This window comes from Cornus florida, unplaced genomic scaffold, assembly GCF_030987335.1.
Source record: "Cornus florida cultivar Cherokee Brave unplaced genomic scaffold, ASM3098733v1 CherokeeBrave_3.0.0_Hap2_Chr06, whole genome shotgun sequence".
Classification (NCBI taxonomy): Eukaryota; Viridiplantae; Streptophyta; class Magnoliopsida; order Cornales; family Cornaceae; genus Cornus; species Cornus florida.
Genome location: NW_026775576.1, coordinates 101,427,656 through 101,450,119, shown reverse-complemented (window position 1 = coordinate 101,450,119; position 22,464 = coordinate 101,427,656). Strand labels below are relative to the sequence as shown.

The 22,464-nt window shown below is 34.9% G+C and overlaps 3 protein-coding genes across 3 annotated transcripts; all 3 read right to left on the bottom strand.

Annotated features, from left to right (window-relative positions):
- Positions 1-331: 331 nt before the first annotated feature.
- Positions 332-8,496, bottom strand: LOC132313392 (uncharacterized). The gene is made up of 6 exons (XM_059812136.1): positions 8,335-8,496; positions 5,970-6,088; positions 5,180-5,376; positions 4,224-4,421; positions 1,611-1,676; positions 332-716 (listed from the first exon to the last, which is right to left on the bottom strand). Exons 2-6 carry the CDS (start codon positions 6,085-6,087, stop codon positions 573-575), a joined length of 723 nt encoding a protein of 240 aa, XP_059668119.1. The 5' UTR covers position 6,088; positions 8,335-8,496; the 3' UTR covers positions 332-572.
- Positions 8,497-10,544: 2,048 nt separating this feature from the next.
- On the bottom strand, positions 10,545-14,568 carry LOC132313391 (WEB family protein At2g38370-like). The gene is made up of 2 exons (XM_059812135.1): positions 14,039-14,568; positions 10,545-12,225 (listed from the first exon to the last, which is right to left on the bottom strand). The coding sequence occupies exons 1-2, from the start codon at positions 14,318-14,320 to the stop codon at positions 10,717-10,719; spliced, it is 1,791 nt and encodes a 596-aa protein (XP_059668118.1). The 5' UTR covers positions 14,321-14,568; the 3' UTR covers positions 10,545-10,716.
- Positions 14,569-18,350: 3,782 nt separating this feature from the next.
- LOC132315078 (aspartate aminotransferase, mitochondrial-like) lies at positions 18,351-22,185 on the bottom strand. Its single transcript, XM_059813835.1, has 10 exons — positions 21,874-22,185; positions 21,667-21,752; positions 20,875-21,081; positions 20,676-20,781; positions 20,033-20,137; positions 19,788-19,960; positions 19,351-19,510; positions 19,165-19,260; positions 18,974-19,068; positions 18,351-18,623 (listed from the first exon to the last, which is right to left on the bottom strand). The coding sequence occupies exons 1-10, from the start codon at positions 22,024-22,026 to the stop codon at positions 18,542-18,544; spliced, it is 1,263 nt and encodes a 420-aa protein (XP_059669818.1). The 5' UTR covers positions 22,027-22,185; the 3' UTR covers positions 18,351-18,541.
- Positions 22,186-22,464: the final 279 nt, after the last annotated feature.

Sequence of the window (22,464 nt, the reverse complement as noted above, 5' to 3'; positions counted from 1 at the left end):
CGAGATTTAAGGGATTTTAGAATAAAGCTACAGGAGTAATATTTTATGAGGATCCTCATGCAACCATGTACATGTTACATGGATTTCAAACAACCCTTTCACCTCTCAAGTTCATCCATGCATATATTAGAAAATAAAATTTTAAACTACTAATTCTAAACCTAGATTATACTCTCCTTAAATAACCGAACGACTTACAAAGCAAGAATGATAAATAACAAGGGAGATAAAATATAATATGTGATCTCACTCAGGTAAGGTGAATAAATTACATGTAATAAATTTGGAAATCAATGAAAACAGAATTATCTAAAGGACCAACTCTATAATATTCAGAAAGGTTTCTATATTGGGAAATGTTGCATGGCGGGAGATGTTTATATAAATTGAATTTTCCTGTAATTATGCTGACGTTCATGATATAGTGATTCTTGACAGTAATCTAAATTTTGATAACAGATACTTTACAACATAGATATCAAGTCATAATTTAGTTATCATACAAACAACATACTCCAATTTGTTTGCAGCATGACATTTTCAAAGTTCACTTTTGCTACCATCATTAAGATTTAGAAAGCAAAGGATGACGCTTGCTTGTTACCAGCAGTAGGCGAATCACAAGCGTGGAGTGCAGTGCATATATCTGTTGTTTCAAGAAACTTCTCCGCATTGTTGAGGATCAGAGGCCCATATTCGAAAACCGAAGTCTTACACTGCCATAAAATTTGAAAATAGAAATAATCAAAAGAAGAGAAATGCACTTTCCACAAATTTTACAATTGATCAAACAACAATATGTCTTGGATTTTACATTCTAATTGTGTTTAACATGTTAGAGGATTTAAGTATTAAAGTTACCTTCTCTAACAGCCCTCTCTAATAGCTTAAGCTTTTAGAGTAGATGGTTATTAACATGGAATCAAAGCAGGCAAGGTCTTGAGTTCAAACCTATGGACCAAAGAAGACCACAAGTGTTGGACAGTATATAGGGATTACTTATTCTAGCTAGTGCAACCAGCATTGGAACCAATTGATCCAAACATAAATCATGGCCTAGCCGTCCTCCCACTGTGATAAAGGCATCAAGAGAGAAGGTTTCTGCTGACTCAGAGATTTTATTGTGATTCAATTTCATTTTTCCTTTTTTGCATTTTTTTGTTTGTTCATATATCGGTATGTTATTCAAGGGTCGGGAAGTTGAACCGGTAAATAGGATTCCTGCAAACCCTCTTGTACAGTTGAATATGCTATTCTAGTTCCACATTATTTTCCTGAGCCATCACATGTTGAAGGTGCGGCTGTTGAGCCAGATCGATGAGATGGCAATGGAGCAGCAGTAGTGGAATTCTTTGAGAGCACCCAAGAAAGAAATTTCAGATTTTACTTGGTTATTGATAGCGTGAATAAATATACCATTTATTGAAATAATTTTTCCTCATAATCATTGTGCAGTAAATATTAGCAGTGAACTGGTTTCTTGAAATAGATAAGAGAAGAAAGAATCATATAATTTTCTATTTTTCAGCTAACGAAGATTAACTTCAAGCAGTTCATGGAAATGCATAAAGTTCATCGAATTCCAGCATAAGTTCCAGAATTGTTCTGACCTTTTCCACGTAGTTCTCCACAACAACAGTATTACATGCCTTCAGAAGCAACTCAACTATTTCTAACTGAAATAAAAGAAAATAAAACTAATCAGAACTAAGCCTCATGAGTGTTGGAAGTAAGATTCCTTTAAAAAATACTCATGTACATTGTGACACAATGCAAAACTTACCCCAGTTCAAGCCATGTGATGTGGATTTAGATTTACTGTATATTTAAAGTATGCATGTGAATTTAGATTTACTGAATATATTTACACTATGCCATGCAATGATATAATCGAAATGCTTTTGGACTATATGAATTAATATTATTCTATCAAAAGCTGGTAGCAACACTGAGTCTACCTGAAACAATTATATACTTTACCCCTCGGATAGGATTGGACACGTCCAGCCCTCCTGAAATTTCTTGTAACTAAAAGTTAACTATGGCACTGTACTGCAACTGGTCTGACCCAGCAAACAATACAAAATGCTACGTGAAATGCTAATAGTATGAAGCACGGACGCTTCTAAGGACATGTGGTAAGCCACCAACACTTCTGGAACACGTGCTCAATAAATCTAAAACATATCAATGACTAAAAAAAAGAAAAAGAAAATAAAAAAATAAATAGAAATTCTTGATACTGGACATTTGGCCGAAACAATTATAGTCACATGCTAACACTAGTTTAATGAGTCTTGAATGTTAGATAAGGCTTGCTTTATCATCAAAAAAAGGAAAAGAAATTTATATTAAAAATCAATGTAAGGTTTTATAAAAAGTTGTCCATATTGAAATTCAAAGGCTATAAAAAAGTTTTGCATCCATATACATATACATCTCTACATACATAATTAAACACATACAAATATATCTTGTGTCCTTCATATGCCTTTACCTATTCAACAAGAGTTATTACAATTATATGATTTATAAGTTGCAATTTCATGTACAGTTATAAAATTTATTATCATATAAAATATAATTTCTATATATGTTTTGTGGTCGCGTCCTCACTTTGTCTCTGTCCAATTTTAGTCCCACTTTTTAAGATTTGTAATGTCAGCATATCCATGTCGTCGTGTCCATTTCTTGTATCACGAAGCAAAAGTTAGTATTAAGAAGGAATCAGTTAACTTTGAATCCACAAAGCTTGGGAATAGGTAATACTGTTATTGATGATAAAAAAACAGGTGATCATACAACTATTTATAGTGGAGCATAAAACCCTAAAAGGCTAAAACAGGGCCTACTAGGAAACAACCTCTAAAAATATGAAATTAGGGATAAACTCCAAATCACTAAACTAAGGACCTGCCAAAAACCAATACAATACAAATCTAACTTGACCCAGAACAAAAATAATGAAAACTAGAAAACTGACCAAAAACAACAAAAAAGCAAAAACAACGGCCTAAATGCTAGAATTTGGCTGAAAACAGCATGTGTCGCGGTGTAGCAGTGAGTTTTACTGAGCATGTCGTTTCCAATCAGAAATTAGTGTCTGCCAGAAAAATTGGGCTACTCATGACTCCTCGAAAAACATGTCAGAATTATTGTTTAGCCTTTTGATGGTCCAAAAGGTCAATATAGGCCTCTGCAATCAGTTATACATCACGTATCCATGCTTCTTAGTTCTAGAGTTCTAGTACAACCTTCATTGTTCGGTGCATAGCTTTCGTGATCATAATTTTTCAACCTTCATTGTTCGGTGCATACTATCAATGTCCAACAATTTTTCTTTCTTTCTTTCTTTTTTTTCCCCAAAGAGATTTCTCAAGCTTTATACAAATTTCTCATGATACAACATATTCCACCCTTCTCATCTTTTTTTCCCATTCTATTTTTCCCAATTCTACTTGAGAAATTTTTACTTGTAAGTATAATTTACAGATGCAGCAATTCGATCATTCAACGCTACACCAATCCTTAAAAATGGTCATGGGTTAAAAAAGGGATCAATTTCTACCGTGTTTAAGAATGAAAAACGGATAGCAAGTCTATCGAATATCAAATCTCAGTTATTCAATGTCACAACATACGTCTTTGACTCCCAGGAGAGAATGACATATTGAAGTGGAACTCCCCTCCTTTTAAGTTAAGGAACCAACCACCAAAATAAAATGTCAACTTTTTTTCATTTAAACATGGTCAACAACACTTAATTTATATCTAATGACAAAATTAATTTATATCTAATGACAAAATCAATAGCTAAAGAATATCAATTAGTGTCAAAATCATGTGTCCTAATGAATGCCAACCAATTAGGAACTTAATATTTTCATTAATGTGTTTGTTTTGAACATACAAACATAACCAATAACAAGGTGGATTGTAGTCCAAAACAAGCAGTTATTTCACTTTAAAGTAGGAGTGGCTTTAAGTTTCCGGAATAAATGCTAGATTTACAACTACATGCCACAGGAACCACAATTAAAGTACAAGATTAATTATACGATAACACCCCAAGTAGTTGGGAAAAGGGCTTGGTTGTTGTATGAAATATATGATAACAACGTAAAAAATGTAAAAAGTTAGATAATAAAATTTGCAGCTGGAAATAGCAAGAAGTTATTTATAATCCTAATTCCTAAAGGATAGCTAATGATGCAAGTGCAAACCTGGGTATCAGGATTCTTTAACTTTAACAAAGAAACTGCAACAGCACGATGGCAAAGCCCACAGCTATCCTCTGACAGTGCCCGAGAGATGATTACCATTTGTTGGCAAAATTTGATTTTTTGACAGAACTCTGCAGGTTGAACTGAGTCTATCTCTAAGAAGAAAAGAGGAGCATAATAGTCCACCATAGTGACACACTGCCCAAAAAAGAAAAAATAATTGCAAGTCAATGAAAATAACAGAGCAATACATTCTCATAGTTTACTCAATGGACAATTATCCTGCTTGTATGTTTTTCCACACGATCCTAATTTGTGCCATCTAAACTTGATGTTTACAATTTCCTCTAGCACTTTAATTTAAACTACATTTAGTAGGACGGTATGAAACTTAGGTTATCTCATGTCCCTGAACCATTTCCATTGGCACAACACATGAATTCTGACCATTTAAATCAAGGCAGCTAGCTCATTTGCAAAACAAATGAATTATGATGACGAGATGATAAAAACTTTAAGCTGTAAGCAAACGGATTGTTTTAACCTTACAGCCACTAAAAAAATTAGTAAAACAGGAAGAATTAATGATGGCTAAATTCATGTGGTTACAGATTTTTTTAGTATGTGATCTACAAGGTGGAATGTGTACCATCCAATATATACCCAGAGTAGGCATTCATTTGAGATTATACATTTACAAGGGTCACATTACCTTGTCAGTGTTTACAGTTCAGGACTATGGTGAAAAAATAAATTGTGTGTTCATAATTGCAAATACACAATTTCAAAAGACAATTCCAGCAATGCTAAAGGTCAGTGCCTACCTCCTGTTTGAGGAATTGCAGCTGAGAGCAGGCCACTTTCAGGACTATGGTGAAAAAATAAATTGTGTGTACATAATTGCAACTACACAATTTCAAAAGACAATTCCAGCAATGCTAAAGGTCAGTGCCTACCTCCTGTTTGAGGAATTGCAGCTGAGAGCAGGCCACATGAAGGAGGTCAATGACCTCTGTTTGGGTCTTGTTTTCAGCAAGATACGCAAGTGCCATTGTGGCATACTCTTCACACAACGTGCACGCATTGTCATTCATGTCAACTTCCTTTGCATCTTGAACTCCCCTTTCTAACTCTTGGTGATTTATCTGCAGAACTATATCCAGAAACGACAAATTGGTTTGGCAATCACAAGCACTTAACGATGGTTTGGCAATCACAAACACTTAACGATATATGTATGCATTGGCAAGTAACAAGATCCACAAGCTCAAAGAATCTTCGGTGATAAACCACTTTGAGATCTGATTTTCATTACTAAACATGCGAGGTTATCTATATTCGCCTTAAGTGTTGGATATTACACATTATGTTGCATAAAGACATTATTTTACCTAGAAAATAATATAAAAATATTTAAATAATAAAAATATCTTCCGGATTTGACCCATCCGAAGTGTGGATATACCCACAACCCGAATCCATGTAATAGAGGTTTGGATTTCACAATCCCTACCAATAAAGTAATTTAAATGAACAAACAGTTGTATATATGCAACAAATTCACAAGCATAATACTCAGATATATGGGAATGGATGTATTAAGTTGCCAGGTTCTATGACACTAACTGGGGCCAATTCTCAACCACATAGATGGAATAATTGAGTATGCTGAGAAACATTAGCAGCTGTCCAGCAATAAATCTTCAATATTTGAATTAATAATAAATATTACATAAATAGAAATACCTGCAACATTGGAGATCACACTCTCTCTTGTAGATGGATCAAAAATCGTTTCTCTAGCATGACAAACCCAGCTAGCGCTCAATATGGTAAAAAATAAGAGCCCAACTCTTAAACCCATGCTGCTTCAAGTGAAAGTAATTAAATTAAATCCAAAGAAAAATAAACAAAGTTGTTCATTCACCTACATAACAAGCTCATTCTGGCAAAGTCGGCTGGAAATCAGAGGTTCCAATCACTATTTTCAATTAGCTAAATAAGAATTTAATCATCAAGCAGCAGAAACCAGCATGGAGATACTTATAAATGGTAGGATACGAGCTAGTGATATTCTGCTCATAGAACTTTTAGTTGCCCATCAATTTGTTAATTAAGATTTTAGGACAAATACTAAATGGCCCCAAAAGCTATATGATAATTCTGTTGAAGAGTTTATGTTTTTTTATTTTATTTTTATTTTTGTCATGATATATTGGGAATCACTGGAACTGTGCTATTTTTCAGAGAATTTTCTTGCATTCTTCATGTGATTGAGAAGCGAACAAGAGAGTATTTATATTTTCAGCAACATTCAATTTAATTGTTATGGTACCTCAACTTTGGTAGCTCAGTATGCCAAGGAAGTAATGATGTTCTACCGGATGCCCAGTTAGGAACTCCCCCAGAAGACAGTTTCCCCAAATTCAGATAGAATTAGGAAAAAAAATAAATGAATAAATAAATAGGATCAAAAAGTACAACCCCTTATTTATGGGATGGAATTGACAACTGAAAACAATATCAAAGATCACAGAGAATAAGCTAATTATAAAGCAGTACCCGACCTCACCCTCCTCAGAAAGAGACCATAAAATCGCTTTTGGTACATTAATAAGCTCTAAAAAGACTTCAAAACCATCAAAATTTCTACTAATGGTCTAGAGGCACAAGTAACTCATGCTAAGCCTGATCCAAGTCAAGAGCTAATTTCTGCACCATGGCATAGTAAACCCAATGTTCCTATCAATATTATGTGACACCTACCCTAATTCTTTACAAGCCAATAACACTGACCCTAAAACTGATCAACCTTTAGTTGCTTATTGAAAGAGCTAGTGTGCTCAGTCTTTGCATTTTAAGGCCGGTTAGCCTGGTTGATTATGGTTCAGTATAAGCCCCAAGGAAACTTCCAACATGTAGATGAGTCTAGTTTGTTAGACAAAAATTAATTGTGGAAAGTGAAAGTAAAAGAAAGAGAAGTAAGTGAAAAGAAAATAAATTTTTCATTGTGCATTTGATTAGGAAGAAAATATTTCAAGAAAATTGTGAGAAAAGATAATTTTATTGTTTGAATAGCACAAAATTTACCATAAAAGAAATGGTATTAACATAAGTTAGTAAAACTTCATCAAGAAATACAAAATTTATGTGTGTTTTTTTAGGAAAATGTTATGATTAAGTTAGGTGGTTATTAAAAGTAATTTCCCCTTATTTTTTTTTTCTATTCTTGCTAACCAAACTTCTAAATATTTGAGAAAATTTTCATTTCATTTCCTTTCTTTTCTTTCTATTTCCATCTAAGTATCTAACCAAACGGAGGCTAAATGATTCGCCACCAAGCCGACTAGCCTAATCAAGCCAAGTTTAAGGTTTTTTGGGCTCATATTGTTAAGATAGTAAGCAAGTCCCTCACTTACACTTAGGCTTCTTTTGTTTGAATGTAAAATATTTTTCACAAAATATATATTTTTTTATTTTCTTGTGTTTGGTGGTTGTAAAATATTTACAACCAAAATAAAATTAAAATCCAACAAAAATAAATTACTCAACTATTTTTGGCAAATTATTTTACACATCTGGGCTTGACCTCAACCTTGACCTAGAATTTTACCAAATATCAAAAAATAAAAATAAAAAAAATATTTTACCTGAAAAAAAAATATTTTCCTACCAAAATATTTTAGGTCAAAACAAGAGGAGGCTTAGAGTACCTATTTTGGTTGCTTTAAAATCCTGAACATTTTGTATCAACTGTATGTCAATAAAACTAAGCAGAGGACCAAATGAATCGACTACCAACTACATTATAACATACCCAACCTTGATTTTTGCTTCAGAAAATGAAATTATCTCTCTTATTGCTCCTTAGTACTTCTAATAATTTATGTTTGAAACCAAAATTAGCAGACAACCCCGTTCATCAAGTCTGAGTCAATCAGCTTATTGGACCCTTCAATAAGCAAAACATAACCTTATCGTGTATCCCAAAAAGGGCAATCATATTAATGATAATAAATCAATATAACAACATATTATGACTACAAACACAGACATAATGTATGTATAGCTCTAATTATTCAAATGTAAACATCAAATGAAAGAACTTTACCTTCTGCAAAAGGTTGGGGGCGTATAAGACCTCTATCTTTTTTTTTTTTTTTTCCGGAAAGTATAAGACCTCTATCTTTCCACAGAGAGAGAGGGTGGGGAGAGAAAGTACAGATGGGGAGAGAGAGTACAGATTATTCCTTCAGGTTTCAAGTGATACTTTGTACGGAAGGGTTGAACGTTAGTTTATCTTCCCAAAAAAAAAACAGAAATTGAACGTTAGTTGGCTTCCTTTGAATGAATAGTCACACCTGGCAATTTCCCTCCATGGGTTGTGATCCTCCGAAGACTAACCTCTCCATTTTTTTTTTAATTATCCAATCATACTTTGACATGTCATCATTAGACTAGGGCAAATTATAAAGAGCCCTGTTGTAGCGACTGTGGCCAAAATGAAATTTTCAAGAACCAAGAATTAGAAAATGAGAAATTTTCTCATTTTCTAATTCTTATTCTTGATATTACTAAAATACTTAATTCAACAAGAATATTTTATGCTATGTTTTTTTTTTTTTTTTTTCCGTCATTATGCTATGTTTCAAAGTATCAATTTTATGCAGTCGAAGGTAGCTTTAATTCTTACCAAATAAATAATGTTTCAAAGAGATTTGACAAGTCATGGAATTTGAGCTTTTGAATTGGTATTGGAGAAAATTAGCTCAGAAAATAAAACCAATTTTTTTTTTCAATTATATCAATTTTAGTTTCAAAACTTTAATTTCATACAAAAGAACATTACCTAAGCCACATAATTCACTTACGAGGGCTCCGCTCTTATGCTCTGGGCCCAAATTGATAAATCCGGAGCGAATTCGTACAAAATTTATGAACTCAATTTCTAGAGTTCGCAAATTCAAATCTAGAATTCATTTGAGTTTGGATGAATTCGTGAATTGCTTTTATGCGGGTGCAATTTAGCAAAAAATAATGACTAAAAAGATATCTGCAGGGTTGTTTGGCTCAAATAATGACTAAAATAGGGTGAGAAGGGAATTGAACCCAAAACCTTTGTAAAGAACTAATAAAAACTTCTACTCGACTGACCTTTGAGATTTAAAAACACAATTAAAAATTATAATTACTGTTTTATAATTTTAATTAATAAAAATAAAAATTTATAAATATATATCTCATTACTTTTAAATATATTATATAAAAAATTAATAAAAAATAAGATTTAATAAATGAAAATGATAATGCATTAGGTAGAATAAGTATGTAGATACTCTCAATGCGCTCAGGCTCTTAATTTTTTTTTAGAATTGACGCTCTTGCATTTTTCCTTTCGTTCCCGCTTCATGTGACTTAGAATATAACATTTTTAATTTAAAATTTACCTTCAGTGATTAGTGGTACAAAATCTCACTCTCTTTGCCTGTATACAATTTTGGTCCAACTACTCTTTTAGTTGGGACTCAAATTTAATACTGACTTGTTTTTCATGTAAAGAAAATATCTTACCTCTCAAGTTTTAATAACCACCAACCCGTTTCAAAATGAAGATTCGGTTACTAATTCCTTTGGCCAACGAATATATGTTTGGTCAATGGACTGTTATTGCTCTCTCTCTCATAAAAGAACATGAGACACAATCAATAGTACATTCAAACCATATGAAGAATGAACGTTGTGTTGTGCTTAGAAGAAGACAATGGCTAAGCAGAATTATGAAAATAGGTCTTCTTGGTTCATGCTGATTATATGACATGCTAGGACACTAAACTGGCAAGTCAAGTTGGCATCCAGAGCAAAATTTACCCAAACATCAAATATTATTGTTGTTTTCTAAAATTTTGTATATATATATTTTAATTAACTTGTAATATATTTTAAAATTATATTAGAACAAGTTCCACATGTGTTAACGTTGTCTCCATGCCATATCCAACGAAAGGAAACAAAAATATTTACAATTTTAGGCACCTATTGGGACACATGTTCCAGCCACCTGCCATCTAGAATGAGTGTTCATTCTTTACCTCCCAAAGTGAAAAGACCAGAGTTTAATACAATAAAAGGAAGAATATATATATATATATATATATATATATATATTCTATACTACAGTTCTTCCATAGATCACGTTCTTCCGTACTATAGTCGAAAACTAGCTTCCATGTCAGGCAATAACAAAGGTTAAACTCATACAAAAGCTATCCGCCAAACAACTAGAAATGGGGCACTAATATCCAAAAGCACGGGATTAGGGAATATTAGCAATTCAAACACACATAATTGCATAACTAAATCGAAAGGAACAATAGAGGTGACAAGCTTAATTACAAACCAGGAACAACAGGAAAGAGAGGCAGAAAGAAGACAAAGGAGTCAGTTCCTTGATCAAATCATCTAAATCAGTTGTTCTACCTCTCACGAGGTCTCTCTAATTAGGGGTTTGCTGCTTCTTTTTCTTACTTTGCTTTGTCGTCAGGAGCGAGAACCGAGCAAACCCAAACTTCTTTCTCTTTGCAGGGAACTGCTTGTGACCATTCTCCTTCTCAGCCTTCCGACCAGAGGCTAGATTTCCATTAGGTTTGCTAAGCATTTGACCCAATGACTTCCGTTTCACCGAACCCTTTTCAGCCTGCATTCGATTCTCAAATTCTTCTGTTAGCAGCAGCTTCCTGCTCAGTATTTGCCCTATTGACAGTGTTGGTCTCAAAACCGGCTTTGGCTCATCGTTCGCCAGATTCAGTCCATTTACATCAAGAAGGCGCGAATTTTTCCGGTGATGAGATGGGTAAGAGTTCTTGAACTTTGTAGTGTTATGTATTGAACGCCTTCTCTGACCATGTTCGGACCTCCATTTCCGCAGAGCCTCCTCTACAGCCAACTTCCCTCTATTTGCAGCCTCTACCCTGTTCAGAGCTTCTTCCAAGACCTTCCTACTGGACTTTACTTCTTCTGTAGCCTCCTCAACCTTCCTCAAAATCTCCCCTTTTGATACATTTGCGTCATCAACTTGAAGCATGGCACTTAGTACTCTCCTCTTAGATTCTTCCTCTGCTTCACGGACTTTATAGGTTAGGCAAGAGTATTCTTCAGAGGAAAGAGTAACTCCTTCAGGTTTTGGAAGGAAAACATCAGATGAGCTCTCAACGTTTGATAGGACCTTGATCTCTGCAAGAGCAACAGCTTCTGCTGCTCTTGCTGCTTTCTTCATTTTTTTGGCTGCAACCAACCTTATCTCAGCTGTCTTTATCCTACTTTTTGTCTCTTCAATCTCAGACATTGCTCTCGATACTTCTAATTTAGCTGCTTCTCCCATTTTCTTAAACTGCTCTGCCTCAGTACTTAACATTTGGAGCTCCCTTGAAACATCCATAGGACTATCAGTTGGACCTTTAACTTCAGCATCCTTTACCAGCTGTAGCTTTGCTTTAGTTTGGTTTAGTTCTTTCTCCATAGATGAAATTCTGGAGAAATTCAAATTTAATCTCTCACGAGTTTTCTCAAGTGAGATTCTTTCCTTCTGCAATTTCTTGCTATATGATTCGACAGTAGCTCGAATATCAGCAAGATCAGTTGTAGTTCTAGTTAGGTTTAACTTCGCTTGTTTCAACTCCATTAAAATTAAACCTGGAGCTGCAGAGGGGCACAAGATTGCACCACCCACCAAATTCTGTTGCTCTCCAACAAGATTCTCATGGTTCTCTTTTTCTGCTACTTCAACAGCAGGATTCACATTGTTATTATCTAAATTAGTCGCGAGAGCAGTATCAACTTCAGAGGCTTCCTTCTGTAGCTTTGATTTAAGTTCTTCTACCATCAATTTAGTTGCCTCCAATTCTTTTAAGACATCAAGTGTTTCCCTTTCTTTTACGATCAGATCTTTCTCCAATTGTGCAGCCTCTTCCTCAACTTTTGCAATGTCAACTTCTTCAAAGTCATGCTGCCATAATTAAAAACTCCTCAAAATAAAATTAAACAAAAAAACAAATCTATAGGAAAAGAAAAGGGAGAGGAAAAAAAAAGAGTTAACTAGCCCGTATTCATCCGATATTCATACAATCCCATGGATGCCACAGGTGAGATAGGTTTCCTTTAAGCTTGTTATTGCTCCCAGATGGAGGTGTAATTCATAAAAGTTCTTATAAATGGAAAGTAAGAGCAAACTAAAAAATAAAATCTAGCAAAAGGAAAAAATATATTTAAAAAAAAAGTGTTATATAACAATTTCATCTAGGGTCTTTTTATTCAAATGAAAGTAAAATCAAGGAAAATAAAATGTCAACATGTGCAATGTTATAAAATTTGAAGAATTGCTAAAGAAAACTCGTAAGTCCAGTCTAAAAAACTATTACTGGTTTACTCATCGTAACCATCGAAGAGCTTTTATCACTGCAGCAATGAGTGGCATCTAACTACTGAGTCTATTATATTTCCTATAAAAAATTAAAATAGCAATCCATATATATAGTCCATACACGTGGGCGGCAACAACTTTTAAGTGGAGAAGCAAAGGAGGGGTTCAAATTAAGTGAAGTAAGGGAGGAGTTTAAAAATTATATTTTAAGAAACTATATATCCTTAAAGGTAAAAGAGGTTAAAAAAAAAATTGTACATCTCTATATAAAATGAACCCATTGGATTGAAAATGTAAAAGAAAATGATGGAAAAAAAATATATATATTTGTATTGTAAGTAATATCAGGCTATAAATGAGTGCAGATGGGCCAAGCACTAGGATGTTCAAGAATTACAACTTTCAAGGGCCGTTGAAGTTGTAAGCCAGCCTACATATATCTATATCTTGATACAATTATGTAGGAATCCTTTTCATAACTCCACATAGAAAAGTCTATAATATTCTTACCAAGCAGACTACCCATATCATCATCTGGATTGTCTGTTTGGCAAGAACATTCTAGAATCAAGTGTTGTGTTATCTAGAGTTATACATACTTCCATAGAATTCTGCAGAGTATAGAACCCAATTCTAGAATACCCTTGAATTGTACACATGCACAACGTGTACTTATACCAAGTAATAAAGCAATCTCTAATCAATATAAGTTAGATTCACTCAAACCTAGGTTACAAAGTTACATAAATAGAATGGGATCTCATTTGCTTCAGACGAAGTAACCAGTTTTGCATAGTATTCTCTCTTATCATTCCGGTGGAAAAACTATACGAATTAGAAGTATTTCATGGCATTCAAATTTTCAACCACATTGAAATTACAGATAAACAATGAAAGAAAAAAGAAAAATTGAAGTTCAAACGAGTAAGAGAAAACCATATTTCCTTATGGTTACTTGGGATGAGATTTTAATGAGTATGATTAGGCTTTATGAACAAAATTAGAAAATACTGATTCTCTCTGATTTATTTGGGTTAGGAGTTGGCTTGTGTAGTCAACTCTTAGAAATCGAGGATGACGATGGGTGGAGTCTGAATAACAAAATACTGGTCGTCTTTGACTTCTTTGGCTTAGGAGTTTGCTTCAAAATCGAGGATTGGTAGACTACGGAATAATAAAATACTAGTCCTCCTTGACTTCTTAACAAAATTGAAGAACAAGAATAACCAATTAATTTCACAAACAAGACAAGGCAAGTAGATAAGAAGTAGTTGTCATAAATATATACTCCGTATATATATATAGGAAAACCATCTACAAACACAACCAATGCTTGCACATAAATGTAGATGAAACTCTAAATTGTGTGCGTGTAAGAGAGAGTATTTAAGAGAGAGACCTCAGAAGTTTCAGAGGACTTGTGGGAATGGGGTTTCCAGTAACCGATACCACCGAACCGACTCACTGCCTCCTTCACAGATTCGAACGGCGCTGATGTATCGATTTCGGCCCTCAATTTGTTCTTTTTCTTCCTCTTGAGCTCCTCCGAACCTGGGTCGACCTCACTCGATGTGGGTTCCATTTTCGGGCCCGATTCGAATGCTTCGATAGTTTTAGCTTCTTCCATTCGACAATCTCTATCTGGGTTTGGGAATGCTTCGATAGTTTTAGCTTCTTCCATTCCACAATCTCTATCCGAGTCTGGGGAATCTACTGGTATACTGCAATCTAAGATTTGGGTGGCCACTGAAAGACAAAAACAAAACTAGAAGTAAAAAACCCTAGACTCAGAAAATCGTTGGAACGTGTGGACGATAAACTGATTAATTTGGTTTCAGAGGCTGTACAGAACAATAAGACAGTGGAACATTATTGTAGGGTGAACCAGAGAAAGGATAGAGTGAGACTATAACGTTGCGTCGGTTCCTAACATAGTGTAACGTTTCATTTCTCAGAAAACTCAAAAATTAAAAAGATAAAAAAAAAAATTGATATTCTCAATAGAAAGGGGATGAAAACTTCTTACTTTTTCATTTTCAAATAATTCGTCATTAAAGATAAAATTTCAAAATTAAATTTTGCTATTCGGCCAAATCGGGTGAGGCCCAATGGAGACAGGGTTATAATTGGCCTAGAGAAATTTATTACCTTTAAAATCCATTTGGTTATCAACAATTTAAAATTTCAATTACCCTCTGAAAAATGTTTTATATTTTCATATAAGTGAATCAAAACCTTTAATTTTTAATTTGTTGATTTTTCCTTATGCTAAAGTATTTTTCAGGTGAAATGATATTTTATAATTTTGTTAGAAGTTGCATTAAAAATTTATAACTAAGTGGGAATTAGTTAGTTAATAAACATGACCGTCAATTGTGAGCTTGTTTGACTTATGACTTATTGTAAGAATTAATCTTATTTGAAAACAAAAATAAATAAGAGGACACTCTCCCTTATGGAAATCCTTTCATAAAAAAAATTACTCCATTATATGATTCTAATTTAAATAAGTAGAAAAAGAGTTGACTGCCATTAGTTTTATTTATGAATCCACGAATAAAATATCAAGAAAATAATGAATTTCCTTTCCGACTACATAAGCCTTTATTTTCATACTCTTTATTTCTCAACTTTTTTTCAAAATAAAATTTAAAAATTAATACAATTGCCCTTCAAAATTTCAAATATATATTTACTCTACTTTTAATGAATTGTTATATCATTTCTTTAATTGAAAATTTAAATAAAATGAAAGAACAAAAAAAAAATGAAAAGTAGTAGTAGTATTTATTTAGCTTCACATAATATATATTTAAAAAATTATTTCGAATAATGAGTTGCATCACGTCCGTTGACGTAGGACAGCAAATCAGAAGAGCATGCTAGTGTAATACTGTAATGGACCACCATTGTTCAGTTTGTTTTGGGCAAAAGTAAACTCAACCTTTATTTTACTTTGTCCTTTTTAGTTTCTCTTAGCCCAAGAAGACATCATGAGGTGACCGTTGCCTGTGGCAAATTTGGCCGTTGCTAGAAAAGCTATTTGAATTCGTTCGAACTTCAAGAGAGAGGAAGAAATGAAGGTTATAAAAGTGTTCCTTTCTTTGGTTGGCTGAGGGGAGATAGGAGTAAAAAAAAACTCTCAAAAATTATTACTACTCCAGGCTATTCAATAAGTAATATTTTTGTCCAATATATACTGTTATTTCTCTACTTTATAGGGAATAATTACACCTTACTCCTTATTTGATGATAAAAGCGTTTTATTATTGGTACCGGAGTAATCAAGTTAACTTAAAAGTTTTATGATTTTTTTTTTTATTTTTATTTTTTCAAATTATCCCAATCTCTCATTAATTTATATTTTCCCAGAATTCAAGAAGAAAAGGTAACGTTATTAAAACTGACTGAGAAGGATAAATTTTCAAGTGCCTAGATTTGAACTGACTGCAGTTGCAACTGACTGTTTGTCTGCGTTTCTTTTCTTCCCCCGGAAAATAGAAACTGACTGTCCCCCGCCCGCAAAAGTAAATGAGTACGGAGTATATGAAAAATAGAAAATTGTGAAAAAAAAAAAAAGGTAAAGTACGTAAACACTCGTGAGATCTGAGGTAAGGACAGCACATGAAACTTAGCCTATTTTAGAACAGAGACGTCGCCTAAGTTAGATACAATAACCAAAGACATTTAATAGTAATGAATTAACATTTTTGCCTTTTAACTTTTATAATGATCCATGTGAATATTGAAATAACTTTTTTTAACCTTTTTCTTATGATCTTTTATGTCAAAAATATCCTCATCCTTGACGTGGCAAACATGTGATAAAATATGGTCATCTTCTCCGGACAGAGCTACCTGGTACCAAAAAAATTAACAATAGTGATTTGTGGTCATCTTGTTTCTTTACTGTAATTTGAATTTTCATCGAAGAAAGCTTAGTTTAGTTTCTAATTAGATATTTAGATCATAGCTACTGATGAGGTTTTGGTGCCCGACGAGAAAGCGAGAGTATGAGGCGTAAGTATTCGAGTGATTGCTTAAAATCGACACCGATTGGGTTGTTGTTGTTGGTGTCTTCGTCGGTGGAGCAATCGGAGGGAATAAACGAGAAGAAACAGGCGGAGTACCACCGTCGACTCCCCTGTTTCTCCTTTGCTTGCTTTCTCGGCGAACAAACCAGCGCCGTTGCGGGAGACGACATCGGAGTCACCATCAACGACTGATCTGAAAACTTCGTCTTCTCGTTGTATTGCTTTGAAACCTAAATGTACAAAGGTTTGATCACCTTTAGGTACTTCTGTACTGCATCTTTCGGAAACAACATCAAAGAATTAACCTGAAACACGTCCGGTGAGCTCTGTTTCGTTAATTTGCTTATCAAATTGTTGTCTCTAGTGAACAATGACGAAATCAGAGCCTCCACGACTTCGCATTTGATTGTGAAACGTTTGCTTTGTTATTTTTTTTTGGTGATTTCTACTATAGAGTTGCCATTTTTTACTTCTTAAACCCCAACATAACATACTTGATTCACCATTGAATATATGGGTTTGTCCCCCCTCCCCTCTCTCTTTAGACAGAAGCTTGGTTGAAATCCTAAAGTGGGTCTCGTCACCATCGGAACTAGGGCGTTGAAGTTCTCTGTTTTAGGTCGCTATTTGTTCGGTGCTTTACCGGAGCTGGGTCTTCGTTGTAGAGCTTGATGTTGTTCAGAGCTCGCGGTTTTATTCACCATGGAAGTTTGGCTACGATCATGGAGGAAGAACCATGAATGGTTGTTGAAGGTTCGGTCACCTTTGTGCTCGCGGATTTAGAGTCGGCCTCGTCGAATTCGAAAGATCTAGAGTTGACAGAGCTCTCTGCAATGGAATAGCCGGAGCTTTGTAAAACATCATGCGTTGGCGAGGAGTGGGCCACGGCCGTCGGCGGAGCTCTCTGCTATGGACTCATCGAAGCTCTGTACAAGAATCATGAGCCGGCGAGGAGCAAGCCACCGTCGGCACCGAGGTAAAGGACGCGCCGTCTTCTTCGTTGATTATATATATGTGTATATACAAATTATTAATATATATATATATATAGAGAGAGAGAGAGGGGTTAAAAAGGTAATTTTAATATTCACATTGATCCATATAAAAGTCAAAGGGCAAAAATATTAATTCATTACCATTGGACGGAGTGCCTTTATTTTACACTTTATTTACTATATCAAACTTAACAAGTTTCATCTGCCTGTTCTTGCCCAAACCTCAGGGACGTCTGTATACTTTATCAAAAAAAAAAAAAAAAAAAAAATTCTTATACCACAAACCCAAAGGCAAAACGATTGAAAAGAGCCCATCAAATACAAGGCCCAAACAGAGACCAATAAAAGAAAACTACTACAACTACCTTACCTGACATTCCAATGGACACAGAGAGCTTGGTTAGGTGGGAGAGAGAGAGGAAGGGTTTGTTCTTGCTTGCATCAAAGATTGACTTGGGGAGATTCCAAGTATTTGCGATCCATTCAGCAAAGGGGCATTTCAGTTTTTTAATCGAAAAAGGTCAGCATTCTAATCAAATCAACAATGGTGGTTAGGGTTTTCGTAGGTCATTAGGATATGTTTCAAAACAATCTAGTGCCCTGTTCCTCCTTTAGATCAGCGAATTATAACATATCAAAAAAATGTCAATGAATTCACAACTGATTCTTTACTCTGAAGTCATAAAATTCAAATTCCAATAAATTGACTTTGTCTAAGTGGTACAATGCACATCCCATTTTCCGCCAAAAGTCTCAATATAAAACATATGTATTAAGGGGCCTTTCTTTTAATCCCCTGAGCAATTACATTTTGTTAAAACAGAACATCATGTAAAAATTGTTCATATATGACTTGCTGTCTATGCAACGAATTTAAGCCTCTCGACTAGATTTTGTGATCTCATGTATTGCCTTTGCCAAGTAATTCACATTGCTTGTGGTTACTCCTGCCATGCTGCCAAAAATGCAATTTCAGTCTCATTGCCTGTTCCGGAAATGGAAAAGGAACAGAGAGAAAGAAAAGGGAAAAGAAAAAACATTTTTTTGCAATGTAAAATATGAGATTGCAGTTATTAGGGGCATCAAAGGAAAGCGTGGTATATAGCCACTTTAAACTAGAAAAATTGGATGATAACCATAAATATACACACACACACACACACACATGGTGATAGGGGCTTCCAAAGCTGAATTTCCTAGGGATTTTGGGGTATATATTATGTTTTTCAAACACAAAAAAAGTAGAAAATTGGTTTATAAAAGGTAATTAAAGTAAGTTAATGGTCAATTTATATGTCAAATTACCTTATGCGACCATCATGGGTCATGTAGACATGGTACTCCTTTGCAAGCTCATCAACTTGTTCAGGTGATAACCCAGAAAAGCAAAACATGCCAACCTGCGGTTTTGTTGATTAATAGGCTTCTAACAGGTGAAATGGTCGTGCACACTCTGAAGCCATCTGTAACAAAACTTCAACCATAAAACTACTGACCTGGTTAGTTATGTGCTCCCAGTTGAGAGGAGAATCCAATTTCTCAAGACTCTGACGTAATGTGGCTCTCATTCTGATAATGCGGTCTGCCATGACCTTGGAACAAGGGTATGTGATAGGAAGAGACATCAGAAAACAAATATTGAAACAAGGATATAGGGAGGGGGTAAGAAAGAGAATAAATACCTTGACTTCTTCTTGCCAAAGCGCCTTCAAATCTTGATCATTCAAGATTGTGGAGACCAGTAATATGCCATGAACAGGAGGGCTGCTGTACATTGCCCTAACAATCTGTTGCAGCTGACTTTTGACGGCAATTGCTTGCTTTGAATCCGCACAAAGAACACTGAAAATTTAAAGGGAATAAGAAAAGCTGAAAATTCATAAGAAAAACCTGGTCACATGCAAATCTTTGGACAGTTGTAGGTTTTGAACGCCATAACTTTGGTGAAATAACCAGTACATTCAGGATGCAATGGTGAAAAAAAAAAAAAATCTAGAAGCAACAGATGCAGGATGTGTATGCTTTTGCCAAGTGATCTCTCTTAAGGATGCAAAAAAAAAAAGGTCTGTTCCGTCAAGTTTCTAGTATATACATCACATGAGACAATAATATTTGCTACCCGAGACAACCCACACGATGTCCGTATAATCCCATGTTCTTTGCAAAAGATTGAGCACAGCCTACTAAATGTCCATCTTCAAGAAAAATCCGGATTGCCTTGGCATCCTTGTCAAGATCTCCACTAGCGAAACCTTGATAAGCCATGTCAAAGAAGGGGAAGTGGTTTTTCTCCTGTAAGCAATCAAAGCTGGAATTAATAGTAAGCAAAAAATGATGTAGAACACCATTTGCCTCAAATTTTACCTTGCACTTATATGAGATTTCTTTCCATTGCTCCTCAGTAGGGTCAACCCCAGTTGGGTTGTGAGCACAAGGATGGAATAAGAAAAAAGAACGATCCGGGGCATTCTACAAAAAACGACCAAATGAAAGAGAAAAGAATGTGGTTAATCAGTTTCTTTGACACCATAGTCACGGGGTAAAATACAATTGCAAATGCAAAGGTAGGAACGCTAATATATCACTGATTTAGAATATATTATAGTATTGCTTATGATCACATTTGTTACTTCATCTTCCCTTAGGATGATGCATATGCATGGTTGCATTTTTGTTTTTTGTTTTTTGGTTCCAATAACACATTTAAAATGAATAATTACCTTAAAAACGCCAAACTAAAACATTCAGCCCTTAATGGATGATTTTTGACCATTTGATAGTTGCATTGTCAAAAAGGAAGCTGTCAAAGGCAGTGGTTCTACATGGGGAGGGGGGGGGGGGGGGGGGGGGGGGGGGGGAGACAAGCTGGTTCCTGCAAATCACCTATTTGTCTGTTTGAGTAATACAACATGGGGTGGTAGAATATAAGAATAAGCATGAAATCTCCTCTAAATTGTTAAACAATTTCCTTCCTTGACCTGTGCATATGGCATACAACTAAACTCACCTTAACATCATCCATGAGTGCTGAAAAGTGTAGTCCCCTAGACTCAGGACGGTAGTAGCGGAAGGTATTCTGTGAAACTTGGGCATCTCTCCAAATGTTGTGGTGGCTGTGCAATGGACACGAGGGTATCTCAGTGAGAAAAGAATGTATATGACAAACAACATGGAAATTAAATTAAAGAAGTTGGAAAGGGCTTTACTTCGACCAAGTCGGATCAGGTAGATACATTGCTGATTCAGGATAAAGACGCCTCTGGAACTCGGCAAAGAGGCGACATGCGCCAGTGCCTGAGAGAGCTTGGACTCCAGCAAACCTTCCTTCTCTCACAACATCTGTATTCTTTCCGTAAACCAATTTAACACTCTCCTCAACTAGATTTGAACTGACTGCAGTGGAAACTGACTCCCTGCCATTGCCTCTCAGAGCATCAAAATTGAACATATTTAATAATATTCGAGGGGAGGGAGGATGGGGCATAGAATTCCCACTCATAGTACAAGCTATAGCATCAAGTTAATTATTAGATTTACAGGTCGAAAAAAAAAAGGTTAATTATTAGATTTAGAAATGTGAGTGTTTAATAGATAGAGATAGTGAGATCCTATGTATAATTAGTTTCAAACTTTCATCTGTGGTTTAAGAATAGTGATCATGATTCCAGGGAAATTAAACCCAATCTTACAAATGAAGATAATAAGTCCAATCACTGAAGGAGCAAAAATAGAGAAACAATTTAAAAAAATGCAAGGGAAATTTATGTTACACCAAAACCTTTCTTAAAGAAAGAAAGAAAGTTTCCTTTGACTATTGATGATTGCAAACTCATGAATCTAGAGCAAAGAAATTAATAAATACAACATATAAAAAAATATGACAATTGATCAAATAAACTCATATAGTGACTTGTGATCAGAAATGGGCATATCTAAATAATACAAAATAATTGACATATGGTGATTAATGGGAGAGAATTGAAACAAATGAGACTCACAGGAAGTCGGTACCAGCAATCTCGGCCTCTGCATTTCGGACGCATTGAAGAACAACTGGTTTCCCTTCATCATCCCTATAAGCTCCCTAAAACCAACAATCAACACATAAAAATATTTAAGTACATATATGATGAATACTTTGACAAACATTTTGTAGCAATTAAAGAAGTGGTAAACAAATGGAGTGATGAAAGAAATGTATGTACCACACCGAGGTTGATCTTGTGAGGGCTTGTATCAGCGAGGAAAGCCTCGGTGACACTGGTGATGGGGTCCTTAGGGGCTGGTCCCACATGGTCCCACCATCCAACGGCCCTGCTTGTTGACATGCACTTCTTTGTCAAGAATCTCCTCCACATGATGAACGATGATGATGATGTTGCTTCTGGGTGTTGAGTTACAGCGATCTGCGACAAGCTGTTGTTGTTCTAAGCTCAGAAAACCCACTATTTGCTTTGAATTTCTGAAGGAGGAGGAGAAATATTCTTCCATGGTTTCTGTGTTCGTCTTCTATTTTCAGTGGGTTCTCCCCCAGTTTCATATTGCTGCATCTTTTCCTTATTAAAAATCCAGTGGGCCCTGTCCAATGGGCTCGTTGTGTTGGACTAAAGTGATTAAAATATGTCGGCCGTTTACACCATACTAGAATTCTTGCCAACTTGGTTGACAAGGCTCGACACGGTTTCACATTAAAGCGAACTAATTCTAATAATTTTTATTAAATTAAAATCAAATAGAATGACAATTTAAAATTATTACTCAATTACAACCCCTTTAACAAATAATCACAATTTTGG

Coding starts and splice junctions, on each gene's coding strand:
- LOC132313392 (XM_059812136.1), bottom strand. CDS start 6,087: ATGGGTTTAAGAGTTGGGCTCTTATTTTTTACCATATTGAGCGCTAGC. Junction 1,677..4,223: donor TAAAGAATCCTGATACCCAG/GTTTGCACTTGC, acceptor CTTTTATTTCAG/TTAGAAATAGTTGAGTTGCT. Junction 717..1,610: donor TGGAGAACTACGTGGAAAAG/GTCAGAACAATT, acceptor ATTTTATGGCAG/TGTAAGACTTCGGTTTTCGA.
- LOC132313391 (XM_059812135.1), bottom strand. CDS start 14,320: ATGGAAGAAGCTAAAACTATCGAAGCATTCCCAAACCCAGATAGAGAT. Junction 12,226..14,038: donor AGTCCTCTGAAACTTCTGAG/GTCTCTCTCTTA, acceptor TAATTATGGCAG/CATGACTTTGAAGAAGTTGA.
- LOC132315078 (XM_059813835.1), bottom strand. CDS start 22,026: ATGTGGAGGAGATTCTTGACAAAGAAGTGCATGTCAACAAGCAGGGCC. Junction 21,753..21,873: donor ACAAGATCAACCTCGGTGTG/GTACATACATTT, acceptor TGTTGGTTTTAG/GGAGCTTATAGGGATGATGA. Junction 20,782..20,874: donor CCTGATCCGACTTGGTCGAA/GTAAAGCCCTTT, acceptor TCCATTGCACAG/CCACCACAACATTTGGAGAG.